Genomic DNA, 26681 nt, shown 5'->3' with positions numbered 1-26681 from the left:
TCTCCCTACTCAGGGCTGATACGCACTCATGGTAGTGTCAGCAACATTCTGACCTGCATGGGGCCCCTAGGGTTTTCTGCTGCATACCCTCACGTGTACATCCAGCTTGTCTCCTTCAAGATTATGCAGCTCTATTTACACTTGCAGCTTATGTTCTTGATTGCCTGTCTTTGGCAAAGTGGGCCACGTGACCCATTTCTGTACCAGAAATGCCTTCTCTGGAGGGTTCCAGAGAGAGCTGGGGAAATCGTAGCTGCACGGGGTTGTGGCTGTTGGCATCACGAGGCAGAGGATGGGAGTTCAGAACACCTCTCCCCCTCTGATCCCACTGCCTGCTTCCTTCTTGAGGGTCCTCTCAGAGGCTCTCGCTGTCCTGCACTGATCATAGCAGATGAAGCAGGCAGCATGGTTTAGGCTGAGGCTCTCAAAATATTTTCCTTGGGCCACTTCCACTGAACCAGCTGGAGTATCTGTTACAAACCAGATTGCTTTTGACCCTGACTATATGACTCAGCATATCTCTGGGTGAGGCCTGGGAACTCCATTTCAAAGAGGGGTTTTCTTTTTGGTTGTGTGGTACACAAATATTGGAAGCCATTGGCCTATGGGTGTACTTAATAGAGAAAAATTAATGTTCCCTTCATTTGTATTATTTTGACTCCCACTGCGTATAGCTAATCAGATATAACTAAAATTGTTCTCTTTTGCACTTAGCAGGATGTAAACATTTTGCAGAACACGAGTTTTCTGAGATGTCCCTAACCACGTCCTTTCTTCCATGCCTGCTTCTAAGTTTGGTCATGTTTTTCAACTTTTTGGAGCAACGGCTCAGCTTCTAAAATCCAATCCTATTACTCTGTCTGTTATCAGTCCCCTTAGCTGCCATGAGGTGGCCCACCCAGGCTCCTAAGGGATGTGATATTTCTGCTACTCTTGCCTGAGAATTAAGTGGGAATGAATTTGGCTGCACCTCCCAGCCTGGGTAACTTCTTGGCATTATACAAGATTGCGTGTGTCCCGTCTTTGTGATTCCTGATAAAACTGCACTGTTGGAGGAAGGATTGGGTAAATGTGGCATAATAAAAATGGCCACAAATTATTTCAGAGGTGAGGGGGTCTATGGCCCTTCCCTCGAATCTCGAGAGGCTTTGTCATCCTCTTTATCATTCCATGGCAATGCATCCTGCCAAGCTGCCAAGTGTGAGTATAACTACCGTAGTCCTCTGGATCAGCTCAGTCTCAGCTGAAACCACAGAAGGACCCAGTCCAGGCCTCATAAGAGCAGATGAACTGCTCAGCCAAGCCCTGCCTGAATTCTGGGCCCATCGAATCATGAGATGATAAAAGAGTTACTGTGTTTTATTTTTAATTTTTTTTAAAGGGTTATTGTTTTGAAGGCACAAAATTTTGGGGAAGTTTGCCATGTGGGAATAGCTAACTAGATGTATGTGTGTGTTGGGGGGTAACCCTGTTGCTAAACTAACTTATTCTCATCTAACACATGGAGTTGTTATTTTTACATCTGGAGGGATTAAATTAGAAAACCAGCAGCAATATTGGTAACAATAACTCAAAACAATAAAATGCCTGAATAATACTTACCAGAACATAAATTATGTGCCAACTAAGTAAAACATATGCTTTACCTAATGAACTCAGAGCAATTTAAGGATATTTCTTGATTTATAAAACTATGTACTTCCTGGTATTTAGGAGGGAAATGAATGTAAATTGAGCTGAATATTTAATGGAGGAAACAGGCACTGAGAAATTAAACTGGTTGCTTAAATGGTCACAACAGTAGGTCAATAACTGTTCATCTGTAAACTAGACACCATAGACCAGTGTCTTTCAAACTTCTTTGGTTGCAGGTTCACAGTAACAAACATTTTACTTGGACCTTATATATATACCTCACCTCTGGAGCAAACTTAATGAAATACTACTTACCCTTATTACTTATAATGATTCTAATATATTTTATTTTTTTTCTTCTGAAAAATGCTGGCCAAACATACTGCATAAATTTCATGACCTATTAATGGGTTACACACTACTGTACGGACAAAACTGGTCCAGACACCGAGTTTCATGGGACCAGGGCGTCTGTCCTTTTCACCATTATGTACACAGGTGCTTAGAAATTTCTGTTGTATAGAGGGTACTCAAGCATTTAATGAATGAGTGAATTCCATGACTGTAGTTCTAATTTATTAAAATGGGTAAGATATTAATCACAAGTCAGGAAACCCAGAGTCCATTCTTGAATCATTATATATCTTTGAGAAGTATGAGCCCACAAGTAAAACTATTTTGAATAAAAGATAAAGAATTACAAATAATGGGTTAATGTATTTAGTTATACACCTTGAAATGCCCAGAGGTATCACATGACTACTTCTTTACCTTATTATTTTAATACCACTTCATTAATATAGATTAGAGAAAAACTATTTAAAAAATGAAGTCTTTTTTGAAGAAAAAAATTTACCTAAAATTTCGCTGAGTAACAAAATTGTTCTAAAATGTTGGGCTGGGTAGATGCTGACTTTGAAGTATTAATTGGGCCACTAGCAGAGTAGCATTCTGAGTGAAAGCTTATGCAGGTCCATTGTGGTCAAAATACATTATTTTTGTGTAAATGGATATTTTTAAAATTCTGAAGAGAGACTTGGTTGGGTCAAGTGTCCTTGTTATTCCTTGAGAAATTTATTAATTCCTAGCATATATATCAGGAAATGCTGCCATTTCAAAATTACTGAGGTTTGCATGTATCCATGTGTGTGGAAGATTTAGGGACCTTGTTCAATTGTTTGAATAACAACCAGGAACTCTGAGCTCTGAGAACAAGACGACTTTTGCTCGGAAGTAAATCTTGCTCGAGCCTAGGGTAACTTTCCTATTGTTCTCCTGGTAAAGCCTCCCTTGGACCTCACTTCCCGGGAACCTTCCCAGCTTGCACAACGAGTCGAGTGGCTTGTTGTAGTTTGATACAGTAGTTTGATGCACTGCCTTTGAAATCAGAGAAACTGGGACTCTGAATTCCAGTTGGGCCACTTTCAACATGTGGGATGCTGGTTTCTGGATGTCCGGGCATTGTGTGCGTTAAATAAGCTACAGCTCACGTGCACACACGTGTGTAACCTTGAGCACCATGCCCAGCAGATAGAAAACACTCAGTTAATGATAGTTCTTGCTCTTATTGTTGTTGTTTTGTTTTGTTATTGCCAGTTCTTTCTTGTCTGGACTTGCTAGCTGTTATAGTTGGGCTCTAGAAAAGAGATTTGTTTGCTCAAGAAATAAGCAGGTTTCTCTAAGGTCCAGGGAAAATTATTTTACAAGTTTTACCTTGTCCTGGGACTCAGCCATGGGGACACCTGGCACTTGCAGCTGGAAAGACAGTCACATTCCTATCTCCCTATCTCCACATCCCTAACTCCACCCAGAGTTGTGCCCGGAACACCTGCTTTCGGCCCGAAGCCTTGCCTTTGTTTGCTGGGGGAAGGGCAGCCCTGTTACATTTCATACTTTGTTGTAGAAACTGGGGCACTAATGTGATTGCTCACTCTGTGATGCTGAGCTATTTTGAAGCATCCTTTCCCATCGACTCGAGGCAAAATGGTGAAGTAGTCATTTGTCTCTGTCACTCCAGTCTTCCTTCCCCTTCCTGTGGTTTCGCCCCTCCTCCCCCGCCCCCCTCTTCTGTCACGGTGAATTTCTCCGGCTTCATACCACAGAGAAGCTGAAAATGGCTTAAAACGCTGTCCTCATTAGGTACCTTGTGCCTAACAATTAAATGAGTGATTCGCTAAGGGTAGTGTTTCAGATATTTGCAGGCCAGCAGGGGAGACCGCGTGGACTAGAGCATTCCTCTGCTGTCCTGCCCTTGACACTGCTTCTCAGCTGGCTCGCAGTTGAAAAGCATCGTGTCATTGAAGCCCGAGGGAGATGTACTCCAGCATTTTTCAAGGGTGTTCCATGGGAACACATTAGGTGGTTTAACTGTGGTCGAATACGTTTAAGAAAGAGTAAATAGAGGTTAAACAGGCTGCCTTGCTGTAGGGTTTCTTAAGACTAACACGCTCACGTTCAGGGAGGTGCTTTGAACTTCCAAGGGGGTATTTAGGATGTACCATTTTCCATCTTACTCAGCCATCTTCCCTTTTAAATTTTTCATGAAGCACCTTCATCATCTCTGTGACATAGAACATCCTTTACAGAGCACCAGTCTGGTCCAACCCTCTAGGCTAATAGTAAAAAGTAAGGCCGCACATAATAGAGTGAGGTGCTCAGGGTTACCCCCTGAACTGACTGCAGAGTCAGGACTAGGGAGTAGGTTCTCTGACTCCACAACTTGGGCCAGACATCCTAACTGCTGCGGCAAATTTAATGTTTGTCTTCCCTGCTAGACTGCATGCACTACCAAAACGGGAGCTTTGATTTGTCCACTCACCTCTGTATCCCTCGCATCTAGCACGGTACCCGACCCATGTAGTTGAACCAGGACTTACTAAAATCGAATTGAGGTTGTTCGCGGGGATGGACGTTTGTTATCCTTGCCTGACTCTGTCCTTGGCTTCCCGTCTGAGCCTGCTCCCTATTCCGGTGCCATTCACGGGCGGGTCAGCGCCGAGTTCCGTACTTACACTGAGAATACGTGGTCCCCGTTCCGCTGACACTGAACCTATTGAGGTGCAGTCTGTGTGTGACCACATTCTTCTGGGGTTGGAACAGGATGATGTGCACCTTGGGTGCAAACAGACAGCCCAGGACCACAAAACCACTTAGGCTAACGGAGATGCACATGGTTGTGGTCTGCACCTACAAGAGAAGGTGGCCTAAAGTTAAATGCCCGACTGTAAATTCGATCATGTGGCCTACTGAAAAGAACACTGAAAAAAGACAAAAGTAAGAAAAAAAAACACCCCCAAATCATCCACAGTTCTATTGTTAGTATAACCAAACCAAAATCATAACTAAATGGGCTCTTCTGAGTTTGGGATGTTCATGGAAACATCACTGAAGATTTTTAAACAAACTCATTTGTGTCAGGTTCTCCTGAAAGCTTGCCAAGACTTCACATGGATTTTCTTGTTCTGTTTGTTTTCTTCTTTATATTTGTGGAAAGACGTTTCTGCAGAACCGCCTAAGTCAGAATCCTAGAGAGTAAAATATCAATATTCAGTGATGAAGTGACCAGATTGCTGATGGTTTCAGTCAACTTGGCTTGCTTAAGGTTTCCTATAATCAGGAACAAATTGGGGCCTTTTGCGTTTTTCTCCATCTCTCTCTCTCTCTCTTTTTTTTTTTGCTAGGAGTTCTACCTATCAGCCATTGGTTCTCCTACTCAAAATTGGGGAACACTGTCAACTTTCTTCTGGGGTACCCATCTTTAATTATTTCATTGGCACCTCTCTGGAATTTTGATACATCAGGTACTCACTGTTCAGTCATTTTGTTCTCTAGGCTTCCATACACCTGTTCTTCACAGAGGAATTTCACTTGCTTCCTCTTTGCCTCCCCTGAAAGTACACCTCAAAACTAGGTTTTAGCATGTCTTTAATTCACTCTTCATCTTCACTGATCTCATCAACTGTCCTAACTTCAGCTCCCATACATTTTCTGGAAAATCCTAAATTAGCTTCTACATATTTTATTGCTTTTGGCACTGAAAAATGGAAATTAATTATTCTATCAGTTTCTACTCAGAGTAGCTATGGTAAATCCTGAGGTAATTTTAGATTTCTTTTTTCTCCAGGCAATGCTGTTACCAGATAGCATAATCTCTTATGCCCTAAAGTGTCCGACCTTCTTCTCTAATCAAAGAAAGCTGAAGACTGAACAATTCACTGAAGAAGCCACATAACGTTAGGAGGCTGCATTCTGTTTTTGACTAAAAAAAAAAAAAATCAGGTTATACTTACAGCATAATTCTTCAGACTCTGGGTTTACTTTATATGCTAAAAGCACAATCTGTCCTATTTTAAACCTCTTATCCCTTTTAACTGTCCAACTTGGCCCCCACATTGCAGGCTCCTTTCCCTTTTGCTAACTGCTCAGAAAAGAGTCCACTATCTTATTCCACGATGTAAAAGCCTTGATAAATCATAACTGTGTTATTTATAGCAAGTCCAATTTCTGGTGTAATTTGTTTTTATTTTTACATATATAATATCAGAACTGTCTTCTTCCTTTAGAACTCTACTTCTCCAGCCTCAGCTTTGACTGTGGAGCCAAGAGGAGGGATACCAGACATTATTGTGAGGGTAAGGCAAGTTCAAATGTGCCAGTTTTCAAGGAAACCTTTTCTAAAAACATGTCTATAACGTTGAAGCTTCCCACACTCGAACACATTAAAAGGAGAGGAGAGGCTTTTATGAGGAGGATGTATCGGAAAGAGCCGTGCTATGAGTTGTAGACCCTTCCTCTCTGAAGGAAGGTTGTGCTCATCTCCTCACCTCAGGCCTAGAGAGGAGAGCTCCACTATGGCCATTCACAGAAGGTTTGAGGTTTTCCTGCAGGGGGAAGATGCCCTGGTTTGGAGCCTGATTCCTGTCTTGGAAATCTAGAAGGTGAGAAAAGACTAATTACTTTCTTGGCAGAGCTTGCTACTGTACTGAGACTTGTCCTTTTCTCTAAGAATTTATCAAATCAAAGGATATGTGAGTGCCACGCATGGACAAGACGGGCCACGCTAGGAAAAGCCATCAGGGGTCGTCTTGGGCCCGTGTGGAGGAGCTTGGAGTCCTTCCTAGAAAGAGGCCGGTGGCAGGGTATACCTGGGCGCCCTGGGACTGAGCGTGGAGCCACAAGGGATGACTTAGAATAGGGTTTCCCAGCCATCTCACTCAAGGTCCAGCAGGAGAAAAGAAAGCAGCTGGAAATTTCTGAAGGTTGCATGAAAACAACCCTTAATCACCTTCCAGGTATTCTAAGGATGTGTGTTTAGCCAACACTGCAGAGATCATAAAAGCATCCAGTTATGTGAGCACTGTCCTGCTCCTTCCTTATTACGTTTTAACCAGGGCTGAGAGGGAAACAGCAATTGGTGGACTGGGGAGTGTGAACAAAGGGAAAAGAAAAGTCAGGCACTGCAGGCTCTCAGCCGGAGGCACGCCAGACTTTGGGAGAAAATGAGGATTGATGTTAAGTTAAGGTATGGCTTTGAGAATTACCCAGGACTAGACATTTTAATTTCCTAATAGAGACTATTTTTCATTGAAAATGATTGAGCACACATTCATGGGCCTACAAAGGTTGTGAGCATTTTCATTCATTGCTCTATCCCCAGCACCAGAATGGGGCCTCACCTATGGTGAACGCTCAGGATTTGAATGTGTCCATGGGGATTTTCATCCAGGGGTGGGGGATTATTATGCTCATAGAATACTAAAGGGGCAAGGGGCGGCGGAACTAAAGATGCATATTGGTCATAGTTTATGCAGCATATTATTTAATGTATTTGTTTTAATTTGACACCTTTTAGTTTTCTTACAAGCCCGAGTAGTAGCCTCATAAATTCAATTGTCCAGTTCCTTTAATAAGTCACACTACTGAGTCTGTATTTATCTATAATTCTTTGTTCTGCCTCTTTGAAGTCCTTGCTGCTTTGATTTTCCTCAAACTCCTAGCACTATTTGACGTGGTTAATTACTTCCTTCTTTTTGGCTTCCTAGACATCCTTCCTTCCCTCACTGAAAGTTCCTTGTCTTGGTTTTTTTTGTTGGCTTTTCTGCTTCTCCCTGAACTTTAAGTGTTGGAGCGTCCCAGACCTCAGTTTGGATTCTCTTTTCTTCATCATCTTATCAAGTTCCATGGCTTAAATAGGTCCTATGCTGATGTTGTTCAAATATTTATTACTAGTTCCAACCTGTCTTCTGGGCTTCCAAACATATATTCAATTGCTATCTTGGCATATTGTCTTGGATATGTACTAGGCATACTGGGATTAATATGTGAGCAAAATGGATCCCTTCCCCCAAGTGCCTCCACTTGAGTAAGTGACATCAAATCCCACCCGATTGTGCAAGACCTGGGAGTCATCCTTGATTTTGCCTTTTCTCTTACACCCACACATCCAGTCCCATAGCAAGTTCTGTTTGTTCTTTTGGAAGATAATTCTCTACGGTGTCTTATGCTTCTAAAATGTCTTTCAAGCACGAGCCCTGACTGCCTTTGTTCTGGACTTTCTTTTCAGGTATATGAGTATAGCAAAGAGACTTAGAAGTCGGAGATCGTGCCTATTTGTGGAGCAAAGAGCCAGCATATCATCCATTACAGAAGGTTCACGTTCCTGAAGCTCACAGTCCCTGCCATGTGCTGCCACCACTGTCTGTGCGGTGGTCACATGGTGCACTTTGCACAGCTCATGGGGAGTGGAGCCCAAGGAACCAGAGACAATGCCGACTCTCTGGCTACCACTATTGCTTTGAGTCATAAATGCTTTTTTGTCAGCATCAACAAAACCCTGGCAAGCTAATGTGTTACCTTACAAGTAGAGTCAAGTCTCAGATGATACAGTCTTCAACAGTTTTGGCAATGAGATCGGAATGGCTTTTTCAAAGAGGAAGTTTTTGAGGGCCGTAGGGGCTGAATTAACAAAATTTGAGAGAAGTCCATGGGAATCAGTAGCAAACATGTTGACCAAATTCTCTGGCCAACCAAGCAGTAATAGTGCTCACATTATTCCCTACTAATGAATGAGGTGGATCTGGGGAGGGGCTAAGGGCTGAGTAACTGGGACTAGGTTCAGATAGAGCTGCTGGATCAGTGCTGTAATTGTTGCTAACTCTCCTCTAGGGGGTGGGGTGGATTTCCTCCCTAATCTTTTTTTTTTTTTTTAAAGATTTATTTATTTGTCAGAGAGAGAGACAGAGAGAGAGCACAAGCATGGGGAGTGGGAGAGGGAGAAGCAGGCTCCCCACCGAGCAAGGAGCCCCATGTGGGACTCGATCCCAGGACTCTGGTATCATGACCTGAGCCGAAGGCAGTCACTTAACTGACTGAGCCACCCAGGCATCCCAATTTCCTTCCTAATCTGATCCAGGTCCTGAGTGGGCAAAAAGTTTGACTCCCTATCACATCCAACTTGCAGAGACATGCACCTATACTGAGCATGAAAGGCGGGACCTTCAGAGAAGGCAGACACCAGGTGAATCATCTGCACTTTGGATGATTCTCCTGGGAGCTGAGGGCTGGGTTGTAAACCCTTGCTAAAGAAGAATGGCAGGAGCTGGGCCCTGCTAGGGCTCATCCCGTGCTGTGGTCTCTCATACCAAATTTAGATCCATTCCAAGATGACAAAGGTCTCTCCGTTTTTTGCAGCAGAACCTGGTAGCAAAAAAGGGAGCCTTGGCTGTCTCTGCAGGATTTCCCTGAGACAGAAAAATGCTCTGGAAAACCATAGATGAGGCACTGATTAGTATTTGGATTCTTATTGACTCGGATTGGGTTTAAAATGCTGACAAAGGGGCCGTACTCAAGAATGAAAGACTGAAAGAGGCACAAGGAAATCTAGATAAATTCTTGCAATTGGCAAGCACTGGGCAACTTCCCCAGCCCTTATGTTAAAACCAGGCAAGATTCTAAGAGATGTCACAATGAGACAGCAAATGCCCTGGATTAAGATGGACTTCTTTAAAAAAAGTCCCTGCCATGTGAGTCAAGGCTGAGTTAGCCTAAGTGCACAAATCATGTGCCCCAGGCAGAAAGCTAGCTGGCTCTGGCTTCTGAGGCAGGGAGTTCCCAAAGTTGAAATGAAGTGACAGTAATTTTGATCTTACCATGCATTTTAGGGTTTGGGGGGCTCAGAAACCCTGGACCTTTGTTCGGTTCAGCTGAGTAGCGGCTGCATGCTTAAAACTGAAAGCTAATGTGCCTTACTTAATGGCATGGAGTTACTCTCTCCCTCTGTGCTGCCTGATTCCTCCTTTACCCTCCACCCTGATTTTAGCTGCTTTGAGGAGAACGGTGCTTATGGATAGGACCAAAATCTCCCCATCTCCAAGGGTGACTGAAGTCCCATACACACCAGACCCAATACACTGGGAAACTTTGGGGAGGGAAAAATCTCAAATTTTTATGCTCTGTTGGTTATAGACAACCAACTCACCATCCTACACTGACCCTCTAGGGGGAAGGCAGGGCTGGGCCTACGAGGAGGCAAGTGAGGCACTTGCTTGAGATGCAGGTGTAAGGGGGCATCGAAAACTCAGTAATTAAGAGAAATAATGTTTTATTGCAGTATGTTTTAAAAATGAATGCTAAAAACCTATGATGGGGATGCCTGGGTGACTCAGTCAGTTAAGTATCCGACTGTTGATTTTGGTTCAGGTCATGATCTCAGGGTCCTGAGATTGAGCCCTGGGTCAGGCTCCATGCTCTGCGGGGAGTCTGCTTAAGATTCTGTTCCTCTCCCTCTACCCCTCCCCCCGGCTCACATGTGCTTTCTCTCTCTCTCTCAAATAAATAAATAAATCGTTAAAAAAAAACCCTATGATGAACACACTACCAATATTTTAAATAAGGATAGACTCAGTAACAGTGCTGTGGTAGGACAAAATCAGTCTTAAGGCAGATACTGATCCTGTATTGAGGACTGCTTATACAAGGGTCAGCTAGCCCACTTTGCACTGCCTAGTGAAAACTGGGGCCTGGGGCACTTACATAAATGCTGCACTCTGGCTACAGTGGTGGCTGTGGGTAATAAAGTCCTTTGTTTCTGAACCAGGAGTCTCATGTCTTCCGCCAGCATCCCTAAAACTGTGGCAGTCTAACCTGTTAGATTGCAAGATGGGTAAAAACCCTTGACAGTTCTTGACAGGTTCCATCTCCATTGTTACTATTCTACCATGTGATTGGAACACCCACCACAGCCACCTAACTCAGTCTCCCCACTCCTGCCTTTACCTTTAAGTCTGTGTCTTCAGCAACTCGATATATAGATATAGAGATAGATATATATTTTTTTGTCCAGAATGTGAGATCATAAAATGTGAGATTAAACTCCTCCACTTAAAATCTTTCAATACTTTCTTTTTCCATATAGACTGAAATCTAAACTTTTTGCAATGGCCTATAAAGTCCTACATGATTTAGCTTCCCTGCCCACCTTGCATTATAAAATCACTCTTCCATCTATTCATTAAACTACAGCCATATATACCTTTCTTTTCTTTTCCAAGACTTTTTTTTTGCCTTGGGGTGTTCATAGTTGCTGTTTCTTTTGATTAGCACATAGAACTCCTATGGCTAGCTCCTTCCCATCCTTCAACAGAGTGTTATGAAATGGACACTAGCAAGGGTGGCAGACGTGTTTTGAAAGATTTTGAGATTTGATATATTTTTTTTAAATCTTCAAAATAGTCAACAGGGGAAAACTGGAATTTCTTTGTAAGTATTTGAACCTTGTCAACATTCCAGTCACCTCCAAAGGCTCTGCCTGCTGTGAGCGAAATGCTTTACCTGTGCTGCGCCCTATAAAATCCATCGTCTTGGTACTCAGAGTATGGTCCTTTGTGTAGCAGCATCTCTACTACCTGAGAGTTTACCAGAAGCCCAGAATCTGGGACTGCCTCTTTTCTTACTGGATCAGAATCTTTATTTTAGCCAGGCACCCAGGTGAGCTGTCTGCACACTAAAGATTGAGGAGCACTGCAATGGTATCACCCCCTTTTCCTTCCACCACAGCCCTTGAACCACTGCATGAATTACCCTGAATTTTCATCAGTTCCTTATTTCCTCTCCACCCCTATCCTCCCCTCGCTCCCCACCAGCTTGTAAGTTATAAACATTATAAAATGTGTGTCTGTGTTGATAACTGTATCTGCAAGGCCCATAATAAGTGCTCAAATATTTTTGGAAGACATGAATGAACAAAACACTCAGTAATTACTATTAAATCCTTTATGGATAACTTTCCCTCCAAACATGACCTAGTTTTTATTTGTACCACTAAAGCTATGATTGGATCCCTGATGACTCAATGTTTGATTCTTACAATATCTTGTGATACAGAAGGAGATGGCCTGGATATTTCTCAAAGATCTTTGAATTTTTGGATTCTTACTCAAGTTCTTGCTTGCTGGGTCTTGGATGCTTGTAATAGCTTCAATTAGTTCTGCTTGTTCTAGGCTCCATTCTTTCAAACCCATCCACCATATTAAGGATAGATAAGCTTGTGGTGTAATATGGAAGTCATGGATTTGTGTCGGAAAAACTTGTCCTACTATTTCTTAACTGTGCCACCTGGGAAGTTAATTATCTCCTGAGTTTGTTTACTCATAGGGATACTAACATTAGCCTTTCAGGGTGCTAATGAGGATAAGTGAACTCCCATATGCAAAGTATCTAGCATAAGGCTGAGAGTTGATCAGTAAGAGTTAGTTCCCATTTTTCCCCTCTTACTTTTCATCATGTCACTTTTTGCCTGCGCCAACAACCAACCAAAAGAAAATAAAAATTTAAAAATAGCAGGACCTCAGAGCTCTTACTCATTATTTAAATGAATTATTTAAATTCATTATTTAAATGAATTCCTCTGCCTGTTATAATCTGACCAGTGGCCAATTCCCATTAGTTTCTCACTAGACTCCTCCCCCCAACCCATTTTCTACTTGAGTAAGACCAGTATTCCTGTGTTCTGCTTGGTTCATTCCTCTCTTCCTCAAGAATATTCCCAGGCGCCTGGGTGGTTAGATGGTTAAGCGTCTGCCTTCGGCTCAGGTCATGATCCTAGGGTCCTGGGATCGAGTCCCGCATTGGGCTCCCTGCTCAGCAGGGAGCCTGCTTCTCCCTCTGCTTCTCTCTCTCTCTGTCTCTCATGAATAAATAAATAAAATCTTAAAAAAAAAAGATTTATTAAAAAAAAAGAATATTCCTTATATGCCCTATATTCCCTAAGCTCTCTAACTGCACTTTCCTACCAAGGTACAGTGTGAACTCCCCCCTCTTGAAGGAGTATTCCTAGAAAGACCATTCTTACTGATCCAACTCTTTTTTTTTCAAACCAGTAGGCATTTAAGAGCTTGTATCACCAATTTAATTATAAACTCTTCTGTGTTAATCTTGAATTCTTTCATGCTTGTTAATTTTTTTCCCATCTGGGATATGAGCTTTTTTGAAGACGAGAATAGTGCTTTATATTTATTTATAATTCACAATGGGTGGCAAAGTACTGAGTCATATACCTTGTTGACTATTTGATGGCCAAACTCCTACTAGCTGCCTGTAAATGGCTGGGTACTTTTCTAATGCTGCTCATTCTCTCTGAACCACCTGCTCTCTCTCTGGGAAATTTTAAATCTCATTCTTGTTCTGGAACTTCTAGAACAGTGGTCCCAAGTTCAAATGCTTATAGGTTCATGCATATGCATAAGTGAAGGGAGCCAATTGTAGGCATTCAGGGATTGGTAGTTGTGTGCTCTGTCTAGAGGCATAAACACTAAGGTCCAGCTCAGTGGACATGCATGAATTTGAGTCCACATGTTTTACTTTGTTAAGAGAAACCAGGAATCTGGATATTTGTATAAAATTCCTCAATTTTCTAATTTTGACAAATATTTCAAAGAATTTCAAAACAGCACATACCAAACTAAAAACATCTGTGAGAGAGTAAGAGTGCGTGATTCATTAAAGCAGGGGTTTTCAGTCTTGGCTGCAAATTAGTCACTTGGGGAGCTTTGAAAAATCCAGATGTCCAGGCCATAGCCCAGGCCAATTAAATGAGAATCTTTGGGGCTGTGCTCCAGGGACCAATATTTTTTTTTTTTTTTCAAAGCTACCCAGTTGATTCACTGAACAGTCGAATTTGAAAATCAATGTGTTGGAGGCTCCATTCTACCTTCTCATTTCTTTTGTAAATTTAGAATTGGCATTATTTGCAAGGAGTGAGAGCTCAGATGATTTCAGTGTGATTGGATGCCTTAATTAGCTTGGATCTGAAAATGCTCTGCCACCTCTGCCCCTTTTGCTTTATGCCATGTGGTGAAACTTCTGGTATCGTCTGCTAATCCCACTGAGTCCGTTGATCTCCTATATTGCTATCATGTGAGGGGAAAAAAGTCATTTTTTGGTCTTTTAGAAATAAATGTTAATACATTCAATAAAATTAAATTTTCATAATGCTATTTGTTTATTCTTAGTATTTTCTGCTCTATTTTCTTGGTAGCTTTTTGGAGAATGAGTAGTTTCAAATCATATATCCAGAGTTAACTAATTAATATTGTAATTGGTTCACAGTCCCCATACCCTAAATCATGTCTGCTGAAGGTATCTTCCTAAGAACTTAAGTCCTTCCAGATCTGTAGGAGTGGATGTGTACATAACAAAGGATGGAGATGGCAGCACTAAAATACATTAGCTCTAGTTGTCCATCTTAATCCCTACACTCTTTGGTTCTAACTCCCTTGTGGCTCATATGATATGACCTTTGATTTTGCTGATTCCGTTCCAATGTTTTCTCTACTGACACGTTTTCAAAATTTTTTACAGGTGGTCATAGCATGCCTGACCATTACCCCGACCCTGAACTTAAGTTCTTTATTTTCTTGTTCTTCCTTTAGTTTAGTCTGCAGTTTGAGTCACATGGTTGCAAATCATTTAAAAGATGAGAAACACTGAGCTTTGCTAACCTCTTGAGGCCACATTTTAAATAGCTTTGCCTTCTTTTTGAGCTGCAATATTAAAGATTTTGATAATATAGGAATTGCTGTTAGAAGATATGGGGACTGTTACAGCCTACAGAAGCACTTTACTCTGTGAAATTATGGTGTAACAAGGAAACATTTTGCCTCTGGAAAACTTTCTGACAACTTAAGAAATATGGAGAATAAAATCAGTTGCCTCAAGAGAAAAAAATTCTCATCCTCAGTCCTTGGAAGATACTAAAATCAGAAATATAAATGCAAAAATAACTGATGGATGGTTTCAACAATTTGAGAAATTATGATGGAACGATGAACTGTTTCTTTCAGAAGAGATGGTAATTATATTGATGCCCAGAAATTTGAACTATGCCTTACTAAAGACCTTATGAATAATGACTTAATTAGATTGCTTGGATATATACAGTAATATTTTTAACTAGTTCAAGGATTTATATATATATACATACATATATATATAGCTAGCATGTATCTACAGGAACTAAAATTGTAGAACAAGTATAACAAATTAACATTATGTTTTAATCTATTTTTTTCTAAAGATTTTATTTATTTATTTGAGAGAGAGAGAGACAGAGATAGCAAGAGAGAACACAGGCAGGGAGGAGAGGGAGAAGCAGGCTCTCCGCAGAGCAGAGAGCCCGATACGGGACTCGATCCCAGGACGCCGGGATCACGACCCGAGCCGAAGGCAGATGCCCAATAACTGAGCCACCCAGGCACCCCTATTTTAATCTATTTTAGAGAAGTAATGATGCTTATTTGAAGCTTGAGTGAAAGTGTTTAGATCTGATGTTGGCTTAGGGTTGAAAGTTTCCTTTAATTTATAGATTAATCTGTGGCAGCCAGGTCTTCTTTTGTTTTATTTGAAGTATTCTCACCTAGCTCTTAGTGGGTTTAATTGTTACCCTCTGGGGAATCACTTTCTAAATGTAATTAAAAGTTTTAGGTGGGTGTGTGTGTTACATTTTTCTCCTACTAGATTATAGATTGCTTGAATGACCATGTCATTTACGTTTATTTTCCTTTCAGTGCCTAATATGATACTTTGTGCAGAGTATTCACTAATTAAGTGCTTTTAAAACATTGGATTAATTTCCATATATAGTAGGATGGTTCATCATGGCGTTTACAATTAACCTAATAACTGAGATGAAATAAGTCTATTTTAAATCCTACATAACAAAACATTGGCAGGATAAGGGAAGAAGGAAGAGAAGAAAACATTCAAAGACTTACTCTGTAATCACTTGATGTCACATAAAATATAGGGAGGAAGGCCAGCCAGATGATGCATGTGGTATACATGGTAAAACCAATGAACTTGGCTTCGTTGAAATTTTCTGGGCACTTCCGAGTTTTGAAGGCGTATACAGTGCATAAGATCACCAGGACCACATCGTAGGTAAGTGAGATCAACATGCTGGAATCTCTGACATTGCATTTTAAGATGACTGTTTCCCGCTTCTCCGGGAGGGTGTACCGCCTGGTGCCTGGAGCCTCCAGGATCAGCCACACAGACACCACCACAATTTGCACCAGTATCAGACCCAGGCAGATGAAAACCTGAGAACTCGGGCTGATGAATTTTGGCCTCTGAGCGCCATTCTTTACCCCATCAAAGATGCGGGCAATGCAGTTTGTCTTGGTCAGCAGGGCTGAGTAACAGACAGCAAAGGAGGTCCCCAGCCCTAGTCGGCGCAGCGCACAGATGACTGGCGATGGCTTCGCAATGAAGAAGAACGTCATGCAGTAGGATAGACTGACCCCAAACAACAAGATGTAACACAGCTCCCGGCCTGATGCTTTGACCAAGGGCGTGTTGTTGTGCTTGATAAAAACAGTCACAACTATGCAGGTACACATAAAACCCAGGCAGGCGATGGTCACTGGCCCAATGGCCCAGGCGTCTTCCCACTTGATGTAGTCCTCGGGAAGATTATAGCAGCCAGACAGGTCTGCAGTAGGCCACTGCCCAAGGCCACAGTCCATACAGGTAAACTCGTCAACCAGGTATTCATAGGGCTCACAGGGGATACAGATCCAGCAGCAGACATCCCCCGGTTGCATGTTCTTCATTTCATTGGGGGCACAGGGATCACTGCATTGGGATGTGGGGACTGAGTTCCGGGACCAGTGGATCGAGTCAACATCCAGTGATAAGGTTTCAGACCAGTGACCAACCTTCAAGTAGGAGTACCTGCCACCTACGTACTGGAAATTGAACACGTTGTATCGTCCCATTCCGTCTCCAAAAGTGTCAAACTTGACAATACTATCCACACCTTTATTTGGGTTGAATGGAGCTGTGACCCATGAAGTGAAAGGGGAAAAAAAAGAACACTGTTTAGGTATCTTAGATGAGATCAATTACTTTATGTTCCACTCCTAGCACAACTGAAAAAACAGCGAACAGGGATTCCAAGGCTGAAATAATTGACTATCATTGAGTTTACACATTAAAAGCTACTAGAGTACGCGTGTATTTATGAATTCATTCACTTAACATTTCTGAGTACCTCCTGTGTGCCAAGTGCTAGGGAAAATCATGAGCACAATACAGCGCCTGCCTTCAAAGGAGCTGATTATGTAACAGGGCAACTGGCAAACGTAGTCATAGTCTCTGTGGTGTGTGAATATTCATTCCCTCAAAGATTTCACAGTAGGAATCAGGCAAAACTTGTGTCTCATCCTTATTACATATTTATGGTGGATAGACACCAAAATGTTAAATGTTTTCATGAAAATATAAAATTAATAGGAAGAATTTTTCTCTTTCAAAATGAAAAAGTTTTTCATTACAAATGTACGGTATGCTACTTTTTTTAACCATTTTTTAAAACTGAAGTATAACTGACATTTAATGTTATATTAGTTTCAGGTGTACAACATGATGATGCAGCAGTTCTCTATATTACTCAATGCTCACCATGGTAAGTGTAGTTATCATCTGTTACCATACAATGTTATTGTAATATTATTGACTGAATTCCCTATGCTATACTTTACATCTTCATGAATTCGTCACTTTACAATAGAAGTGTGTACTTCTTAATCCCATTCTGTACCTTTAATCCCCATCCCGTCACTCACCTCCCCTCTGTAACCACCGTTTTGTTCTCTGTATTTAAGAGTCTGATTTTTGCTTTTTAGAGTCCACAGACAAGTGAAATCATATGGTATTTATCTTTTTCTGACTTATTTCACTTAGCATAATGCCTTTGAGGTCATCCATGTTGTCACAAATGGCAAAATCTCATTTCTTTTTTTATGGCTGAGTAATATTCCATTGTACCAATGAACCCCACACCCCACATCTTTCTTATCCATTCCTCTATCAATGGACGCTTGGTTTGCTTCTGTATCCTGGCTACTGTAAATAATGCTGCAGTAAACATAGGAGTTCATGTATCTTTTTGAATTAGTGTTTTTGTTTTTGCTGGGTAAATACCCAAGTAGTGGAATTACTGGATCATATAGTATTTCTATTTGTAATTTTTTAAGGAAACTCCATGATGTTTTCTACAGTGGCTGCATATGGTATGCTTTTAAACAGTTCAGATGATTCAGAAGGGAAAAGAATGGAAACGCACCCATAATCCTTTAACCCTAATATTTTCATGTTTTGGGGTATATTCATGCTCTATGTAGCTTGCTTCCATTCACATAAACACATGTGACCTGGATATCTTAAAGGCACCAACAGTATATGGGAGCTAGGTGACAGTGCATTAAATTTGGTTCCTGACTATACAGAGTCAGGAACCCTCTCCCTGTCTCACAGCTTGCTGCAAGGATTCCCAAGAGGAGTGGATCTCTGAGCATCTAGGTTTCTTGTCTTCCAGCTGTTTGTTCATCCTGTTTCTCTTGCCAGTGTTTGCTGCCACTCTGATCACCCATTTTTATGCTCCCTGCTTTGGTCTGTGTGCTTAATATCTCACACTGTCCATCTTTAAGTTTTCATTGGATGTAGAAGAAGAATGTTGCTGATATCTACTGATGCACAGACTGACTCTACTAGTTAGGAGAGGCTTGCCTGCGTCAGTAAATAGACCCAAAATTGTTCAATGGCTCAAACACAATGGATGTTTACTTCTCCCTCATGAGGCCATCTGAGGTCTGGTTTGTGGGTGTCTCTCCTCCACATGGTGATTTGGGAACCCGGGTCCTTCCGTCTTGAGGCTGTGCCAATTTGCAGGGTATCCTCCATATCGGTAACCATCCAGTGGAAGGAGAGAACGTGGAGGCAGGTGTCCTTGCTTCTTAAGAGGGTAAACCTAGAAGTGGCACATATCTCCACTCACATCTCATTCAGTGGAAATGAATTTTCCAGGGGCACACCCAGTGTCAAGAGGGGCCAAGAAATGTAGGTTAGCTAATGTGTGCAGCTACAACCCTACTGGGGAATGAGAAAATGGAATTTGGAGGACATTGTGTTCTTACTCCTCAGGGATTTCTGTCTTTGTTGTCTTCTCCCTGAACTCCCTTCCACCTTCTCTGGGGCTCATGTTGTTCCAGCCAGTGCGGAAACATCTTACCCTTCTTGGGTGAGATGCTTTATGAAGGAGAAGGGTCCCTCATTGAGTTACTTGGGTCCTTGGTGAAAGAAAACTTGACAATTTACCGAGTAGCCCTCTCCTGCTTAGGGCTCATAGGTGCCCCTGGAGACCTGTGTTGGGTGGTTTACCATAATGTTTCACACCACATATCAAGTCTGTTAGCAAGTGTGGTCCAGTATGCCAAATTTATTCCTCATTTATGATTTTTCTTCTCTTAATGATTTTGTTATCTCACTTGCAATTCAACTGTTTTGTTTTTTTGGTTTTTGGATTTTTTTTTTTTCCCTTCAGCTTTACTAACTAACCTTTACCTAGCTTTCTGCTACATTCCACGACCTCATTACATATGTTTGTGTGTGTCTGTATTCTAGCTGTGAAGTGGCTTCGAGCTCATAGTGAGGCAGAGGGATGTGGTAGATGAAGGCACAGTTTAGGATTTAGATGGTTTATATGTGATTTTCATCTCTGTCCTTTAATAGGTAGCCAAATTAACCTTTCTGACTCTGTTCCTCAATCTGTAAATTATAAACAAAAATTATAAATAAAGTAATATAAAAATATAAAATGATCATTTTCCACTTATTTTTAGCACTTGCCAGATATGAAACTGTATGATAATTAACTCTGCTATTTGTTTTTTCTCTTGATCTCTTTCCACAGTGGTGCAGTCTTTTTGCCATTGATACAGCTTTCGACTATGCTTTAATATCTGTTGGGACAAGTAAAAATAGGAGTTGAAACACTTATTACTATATTTTTAGGAGTAGGAATTAGTATCAGAATTCTTATGTTACATAAAACTAACCTTGTTTGGTCTATGCTTATAAAAATTCACTAAAGTTTTAGGGACTCCTTTCGTATGTTACTCCATTCATGTTACAAATCAGTAAAATGTTGAATATTTTAACACATTTTACATCAAGTATAACAACCTCAGATGTGTTATTAATTTGTTTACTCTCAACTATGCAATCAATCTCTACCAATGTTCAATTGATGTTAGATTATTCTGTGAAAGATTTGTAAAAGGAATATGTTTTACATTCTTAATTTAAATTCTTCATTATTTTCACAAATATTTTTAAGTTTCTTAAAAGTAATATATTTGATAGATGATAAAAATGATTGCTTTGTGTGTTCTGAGCTGGAAAGTGTTACCGAAAGGACTGTTGTTGGCCTGTGAGCCAACAGTATAAACACTAGAGATAGAAAACATTCCCTTTACAAATCTTTTCTGGAAATGATCTAATATCATCAACTGAATATTGGGGGAGACTCTTTGCCTAGTTGAGGTTGACAGAATTAATAACACATCTGAGGTTCTTGCATTTGATGTAAAACATGTTAAAATATTCAAGGTTTCACTTATTTGTGATATATGAAAGGAGTCTCTAAAATTTTTAATGATTTGTTAAGCGTAGAATAAAGAAACGGTGTTTGATGTTAACATAATTTTGATAGTGATTCCTACTCCTGAGGCTATAGTAATAACGTTTCAATTCCCACGTTTTTCCGTAATTGTTGGACAATATTGACGGTTAATACATTTTTAAAGGATCGTAAATAGGGACTTTAGCTCCTGCTTTTAGAGAATGTTGCCATTATTTCATGAGGCTATTTTAAAGCAGAGAGACAGAATATATTTAGACTTTCGTCAGTTTTTTCTTCCCTACCTTTATATTTTGAAAAATTTCAAATCTACCGAAATGGTAAAAGAAAAGTACAATGGACACCACAGTAATTGGGCTCACCTAGAACTAACTAATTGTTAATATTTTGTCATATTTGTTTTATCTGTCTCTGTTTTTTGGTAATACATTTGCTATTAAAATCATTAAAAAATGAAATACCTATACTGAAGTATCTATACAGCAGGAGTTGGCAAGCTATAGCCCCTGGGCTACATTCTGCCTCTTACCTATTTTGTAAATAAAATTTTACTAAAACATACCCATGCTCATTTGTTAACATATTATCTGTGGCTGCTTCCCTACTACACCAGTAGAGATGAATAGTTGCAGTAGAGATTGTATGGACCCCAAAATTTACTATATGATGCATTTCATTAAAAACACATAAACTTTTATTCCATAAAAAGTTGGCACATTCTACATCAAAATATACAGAGCAAAAGGAACCCATACACAGCAATTTGGAGCATACAATTTGGTAGTAAAGTTAAATACTTGTGTATCTGTTATTACTTGGAAATCACATTCTTACACATGTACCCTAGAGAAATTCTTGCACATGTGTGCCTGGAACATGTAGATGAATGGGATTAGTATGCGTATAAGGGAAACACAAGTAGGAACAACTTCAATTTCCAAAAAATTGGCACCAAAAAATATTTTCTGTACTATATTCACAATATCATATTTTTGTGAAATAAAACTAACAACAACTATGGGAAAGAAGATGGATGTATTTTATTTTATTTTATTTTAAAGATTTTATTTATTTATTTGAGAGAGAATGAGAGAGAGAGAGAGCACATGAGGGGGGGGAGGGCCAGAGGGATAAGCAGACTCCCTGCTGAGCAGGGAGCCCGATGCCGGACTTGATCTGGGGACTCCAGGATCATGACCTGAGCCGAAGGCAGTCGCTTAACCAACTGAGCCACCCAGGTTGCGCAAGATGGATGTATTTTAGAAAGAATATTGTGTGAGAAAACTATGATTCTACTTTTATAAACTTCTGAGATGAACAAAACTAAGCATACTATTTGGAGATATATAAAGAAGTGATAAACTAAGAAAAAGCAAATGAATGATAAAGAGAGGATTCAGGATAATGCATATTGGGTGAGAAGGAGGTATGTAGAAGGATGGATCAGGGAAGAGTGCAGAGGGGGTTACCAATTTGGTATCTTCTGTTTCTTGTTCAGATGAAGTGTTTCCTGTGATTATCTTATTGTTGTACTCCATAAACTGAACTAAGTATATTCTTTGTATGATTTAGCATTTCATAATAAAAATATTTAAAAATTAAAATGTGAGAATATGCTCTTCCAGACACAGTAAGATGTATTAATTAATCTTGTCATTCAAGGGGAGTAATGTCGCAAATGTTTATTTCTCCTGATTATCACATTTGGGGACTGAGCATGTAATTAAAATCAATTGCTCCTGTCAATGTAATGAATTACTAGGAGGTTTGCTAAGATATACTGGAAAATATGAACAACTTGTGCATACAAATTATAATCAGGGAAAGAACCACTCCATTTAAATGACATCAAACACAATAAAAAACTCAGGATACATTTAACAAAATATGTGAAGGTGCAATTCACTTTAGGTCCATTTTGGATCTAGCCCCAAGAACTGTTAGCTAATAAGTCTATGTTGCTTTAAGTGACTAAATTTGTGATAATTTGTTCCAAAGGAAATAGAAAACTAATACACACATTAAAACTATTTTGCATAAGTACACCTATTCTGTTAATGAGGCTCTAGGGAAGCCTCATTACACTACTGGTAGGTAGGTAAATTGGTGTACTTCCAACAGAGGGTAACTTGACATAGATTTTCAAAATTACAAATGCATGTAACTTTTCACGCAGCATCTCCAGTTTGTGGAATGTGTCCTACAGACATATTTGCATATGTGTCAAATGATGTTTCCAATGTTATTTATTTCAGAACTTTATAATAGAAGAATATTGGAAGTGATCAATAATTTGAAAACTGAATACTATATAGCTATGAAAAGAAATGAGGAATCGTTCTGTGTGCCACATGTTATGGAGATATAACAAATTTAAAAGTGACACCATTAGAAGTAAAAAAAAGCAGTACACATACTATAACATTTAATATGCTGTCTTTTATGTAGATGGAAAAAAGTAGAAGAATCTGTTCTTTCATTATGTGCATAAAGGAACTCCGGAAGGATGCTCAAGAAAGTGGTTACCAAAGGGCAATCAGAAAAGAGCAGTTGCATGACAAAGATGGGAGGGAAAATTTTATTCAATTGGTTCATAGACTTTTTGCATTTTGAGGCATGCGAATATGTTACCGATTTGAAATATAATAAAAAAAGGAAAACAGAAATTGACAATCAGTTTTACATTTGAGTAAACTTCTAACCTGAGAGCGACTGAGACAGGCAGAACAAAGAAACGTGAAGTCCGCAGAGGCAGCACAAGGAACAAGAAGCAAAGGTTTTAAAGCACCAATGTGCTCCCAGAGACCAGAGAAAACACTGCATCTATGAGTTGGGTGCAGTATCTTCTTAAAAAGGAACAATCAGAGAACAAGGCATGAGCTTCTGGAAATGAAACAGCAGAACTAGAAATTCATTGTAAGGATGGAAAGGTATACTTGAGAAAACTCTCAAAGTTTGACAACAATGCTGAGAAGGAAAGTAGAAAGAAACAGGAAAACTAGAGACTACTCCGTGGAATTTCAACATTCAATCAACGAGAGTTCCAGAAAGAGAGACAGAAAATAGAGGGAGGACATTAAAAGAGTCAAAGTGAATATCTATGGAGAATGGATGTGGCCGGAAAAAGAGAGAAGCAAGAGACAGTTATTCTTTCTCATAAGCTAGTTGAATTCATGTAAAAACTATATGCATGTATTATTTTGATAAAAATGAAGAAACTATAAAGTTTAAAAAATGAAGAATAATTGAGCAAGGTCAGACACAAAAGCTTGCAAAGTAACTTACAGAAATGATATTTTGCAAAGATTGTAACAAGTGCTTGAGAAGAGGGTGGTGAACAAAGAGCACTTTTGGTGAAATTTTGTTTTTTAGTACCAGTTTACCTGGCACTAAATTTGTTTTGTTCAACATGCAGCAAAGTATGGTCTAGTGTCTAAGTCATTTGAATACATAAGATACATGCAAGTACTTCAAATAAATGCATTACGAATTCTAAACACAGATCCACTGTCAGCGGATGTGTCAGTTCGGAATGAAGGGTTGCTGTGTTTATACTACAATGACGAACACTGAAAGGAGAACCTAGAAGAAAAAGATGAGCCGTGCCTGTCAAATATTCCACAAGAGAGAATAATCCTGATTCTGAGGTTATTCCAAACATGCCCGGCCTGGTAGTGCGGGGGCAGGGAGGAAAACCAGGCTCTTTCTCAGGTGCTGCTGGAGTCACTTCAATGACAAAGCAGCTGGAAGCTCTAGGGTATTGATCTCATTGCCTTCCCGATGCGTTTAGAGTTGCCTCTAAGTCAAATGGCTCACCTGGGAAATAAAGTCCAGTGAACCAGAATCGTGGAGATCAGTTGTAGGGTTCTTTGGAGTGAGGAGACTCTGGGGAGTTGCCTATTTCTGAAGTTGAATCTCACCAAGGGAGCAAACATCATTAGAAACCCATTTGTTGTTGCAACAGCATGAAAGAACCCAAATGAGAGGAGGGAAAAGGAACTGGAAGGATGGCAGAATTCTTTTGCAGAAAGACAACCTCCAAAATCTAATTTCAAGTCCTTTCACTATCTGGCTCTTCAAAATCAGGTCCCAACTTTTCAGAAGGAGCCTGATGTGGCCTGAAGTCGGGAGAATGACTTCTCAGTTCAGCTCATTATCCAATTAGTTTTGACCCCAGTTTTTAATGGATTTATCTGAGAAGTTTAGTGCCAACGTGACTGGCTCTCCTAAAGCCCATTTGGTAGAGATGAGGTGAGCCCGTGCCTTAAAGATATCATAGGTCAATGGCAGGAGACAATTAAATCAGTTCTTTAATTTTTCCTCTCAGACAGAAGTCCAATTAAGCTAAGACAATAATGTGGCTCTTAACAGGCTTTCAGTAATGGAAATATTACTGCCACGGCCTGGGTTCACATTCATAAATACTAATGAAGATCGCAAAAGCTACTAACAGCAACATGGCTCCAATTTACAACATTTTCCAGCCAGGCAATCACTGAGGTTTCGGTGAACTAATTTGATGAATTGGAATAAAGACATAAATGAAAAGACAGAAAATGGCATCTCCCTTGAAAGACCTTGTTGGAGGTCAAGAGGTAAAGAAATCAGAATCCTTCGGCTAGAGCAACGAATTGTTTTACAAACATCATGCAGCAGGGAGATAGGAAATAGGAAATATTAAGAATGAATCCATGGTATCAGTAATTAATTTCCCTACCGATTAGGAACAAAATTGCGGAGGCATTTCTCATGGTTATTTATCAACAGAACATAGCTGCTGGGGCAAAGCACCATCTAGATGTCTAAGGTGGTCAGTCTCACAAAGGAGAAATGCTTAGTAAGTACCTATAGTCCAGTGGAAGTGAGCGTTTGAGAAAAGCTATTGAAAGAACATAGGTTTTTTTTGGGTATTACGACTTTTGAAAAGGACTCTCTTAAGTTCTCCTGAAAAGTTATTACAGCTAATGCTTCTAATGCTTTATTACATATTACCCTGGTTTCCCTAGCTCTATTCTACATATTACTGCTGAAGTTTTCAGCCCTCAAGACAGCTCAGCAAGGACCAATGTACTCTTAGACTAAGATTGAAGAGTGGGGAGGGAAGGCACAATGAGTGAAAATTAGTGAGATGCCAGTCCCTTTCTCTCCCAATTCACAGATCAGGCTCAGGGTTAGCCTTTGTTTACTTGGTTTATTTCAGCTGGAGGTCTCACAGTAGCCGCTGAATCTTTGGTCAGGGATCCTCTTTAGTGCGAGCTATGGTTATTACCCCATTGTTTTCTACCCCCCCTCTCCACTCCTGCCCTCCCTGTTACATAATCTGCTTTTCTCACAGACCCTATGATGAATGTTTAGACTTTCTAAAACTTTTAAATGGACTGTATTTATAGAAAAATCGCAAAAATAAGTGACTTATCGCAATATGAACATATACATGCACTATCACGGCTGTTAAGAAATAGAGTATTACCGGTCCCCTTGTTCCTATTCCTTCTCCCCAAAGAGAGCCACCACCACACCTTTTAGTACACGGAACTAGTTTCGCCTGATGTTAAACTTTATACTAATGTCATCATAAAGTATATATTGTTTTGTAAAATTTTTTGCTCACAGTTGAGTTTGGTGAGATTCAAGAGGTGGTGAGAAGCTACAGTATTTTATTATACAGATGTGCTACAATTTCTTTAGCCCTGCTTCTGTGGAGGGGCATTTCTTTTTTGTTTTTCTTTTCATTGCACCTTTAGCTTATATAAATAATGCTGTGTCTTTACCTGGGTTGTCCCAGAAGCAAACCCCAAGACTAGATTTGAGTTCAAATAGTTGATGTGGGAGTTTGCAGGGGAGTAGAGAAGCAAGGTATAGCCTGGACAAAATCTAACAGAGAGTGCACCACTGAGTGCCAGTGGGTCTCATTCTCACTGGGGTCCTTTGGGAAACAGCATCGATCGGGGGTAGGGACCCAGTATCCCAGCTTACTCACTAGCTTGGGTGACAAACAACTCTTGTTTGTCGTTGGTTGAGAGCTGCTCGGGGGTGGTGGCTTCATGGCACTTTCGACCTGCTCTTGGCA

At 40.3% G+C, this 26681-nt stretch overlaps 1 protein-coding gene across 2 annotated transcripts in view; it reads right to left on the bottom strand.

Moving 5' to 3' along the window:
• Positions 1 to 26681, bottom strand: part of GRM3 (glutamate metabotropic receptor 3) — a 212468-nt gene that overhangs the window by 9370 nt on the left and 176417 nt on the right. Inside the window, exons 4-5 of one of the 2 annotated variants that reach the window (XM_027574239.2) lie at positions 15903 to 16969; positions 4647 to 4821 (exon numbers count right to left, since the gene is read on the bottom strand). In XM_027574239.2, the coding sequence (XP_027430040.1) occupies positions 4647 to 4821; positions 15903 to 16969 (1242 nt within the window). Of the gene's footprint in view, positions 1 to 4646; positions 4822 to 4849; positions 5160 to 15902; positions 16970 to 26681 lie in introns of those variants that run through there. The other variant, XM_027574240.2, reaches the window with a different exon arrangement.

This window comes from Zalophus californianus, chromosome 12 (assembly GCF_009762305.2).
Source record: "Zalophus californianus isolate mZalCal1 chromosome 12, mZalCal1.pri.v2, whole genome shotgun sequence".
Taxonomy (NCBI): Eukaryota; Metazoa; Chordata; class Mammalia; order Carnivora; family Otariidae; genus Zalophus; species Zalophus californianus.
The sequence above is the reverse complement of the archived record's forward strand: the minus strand, read 5'-3'. Positions and strand labels throughout refer to the sequence as shown.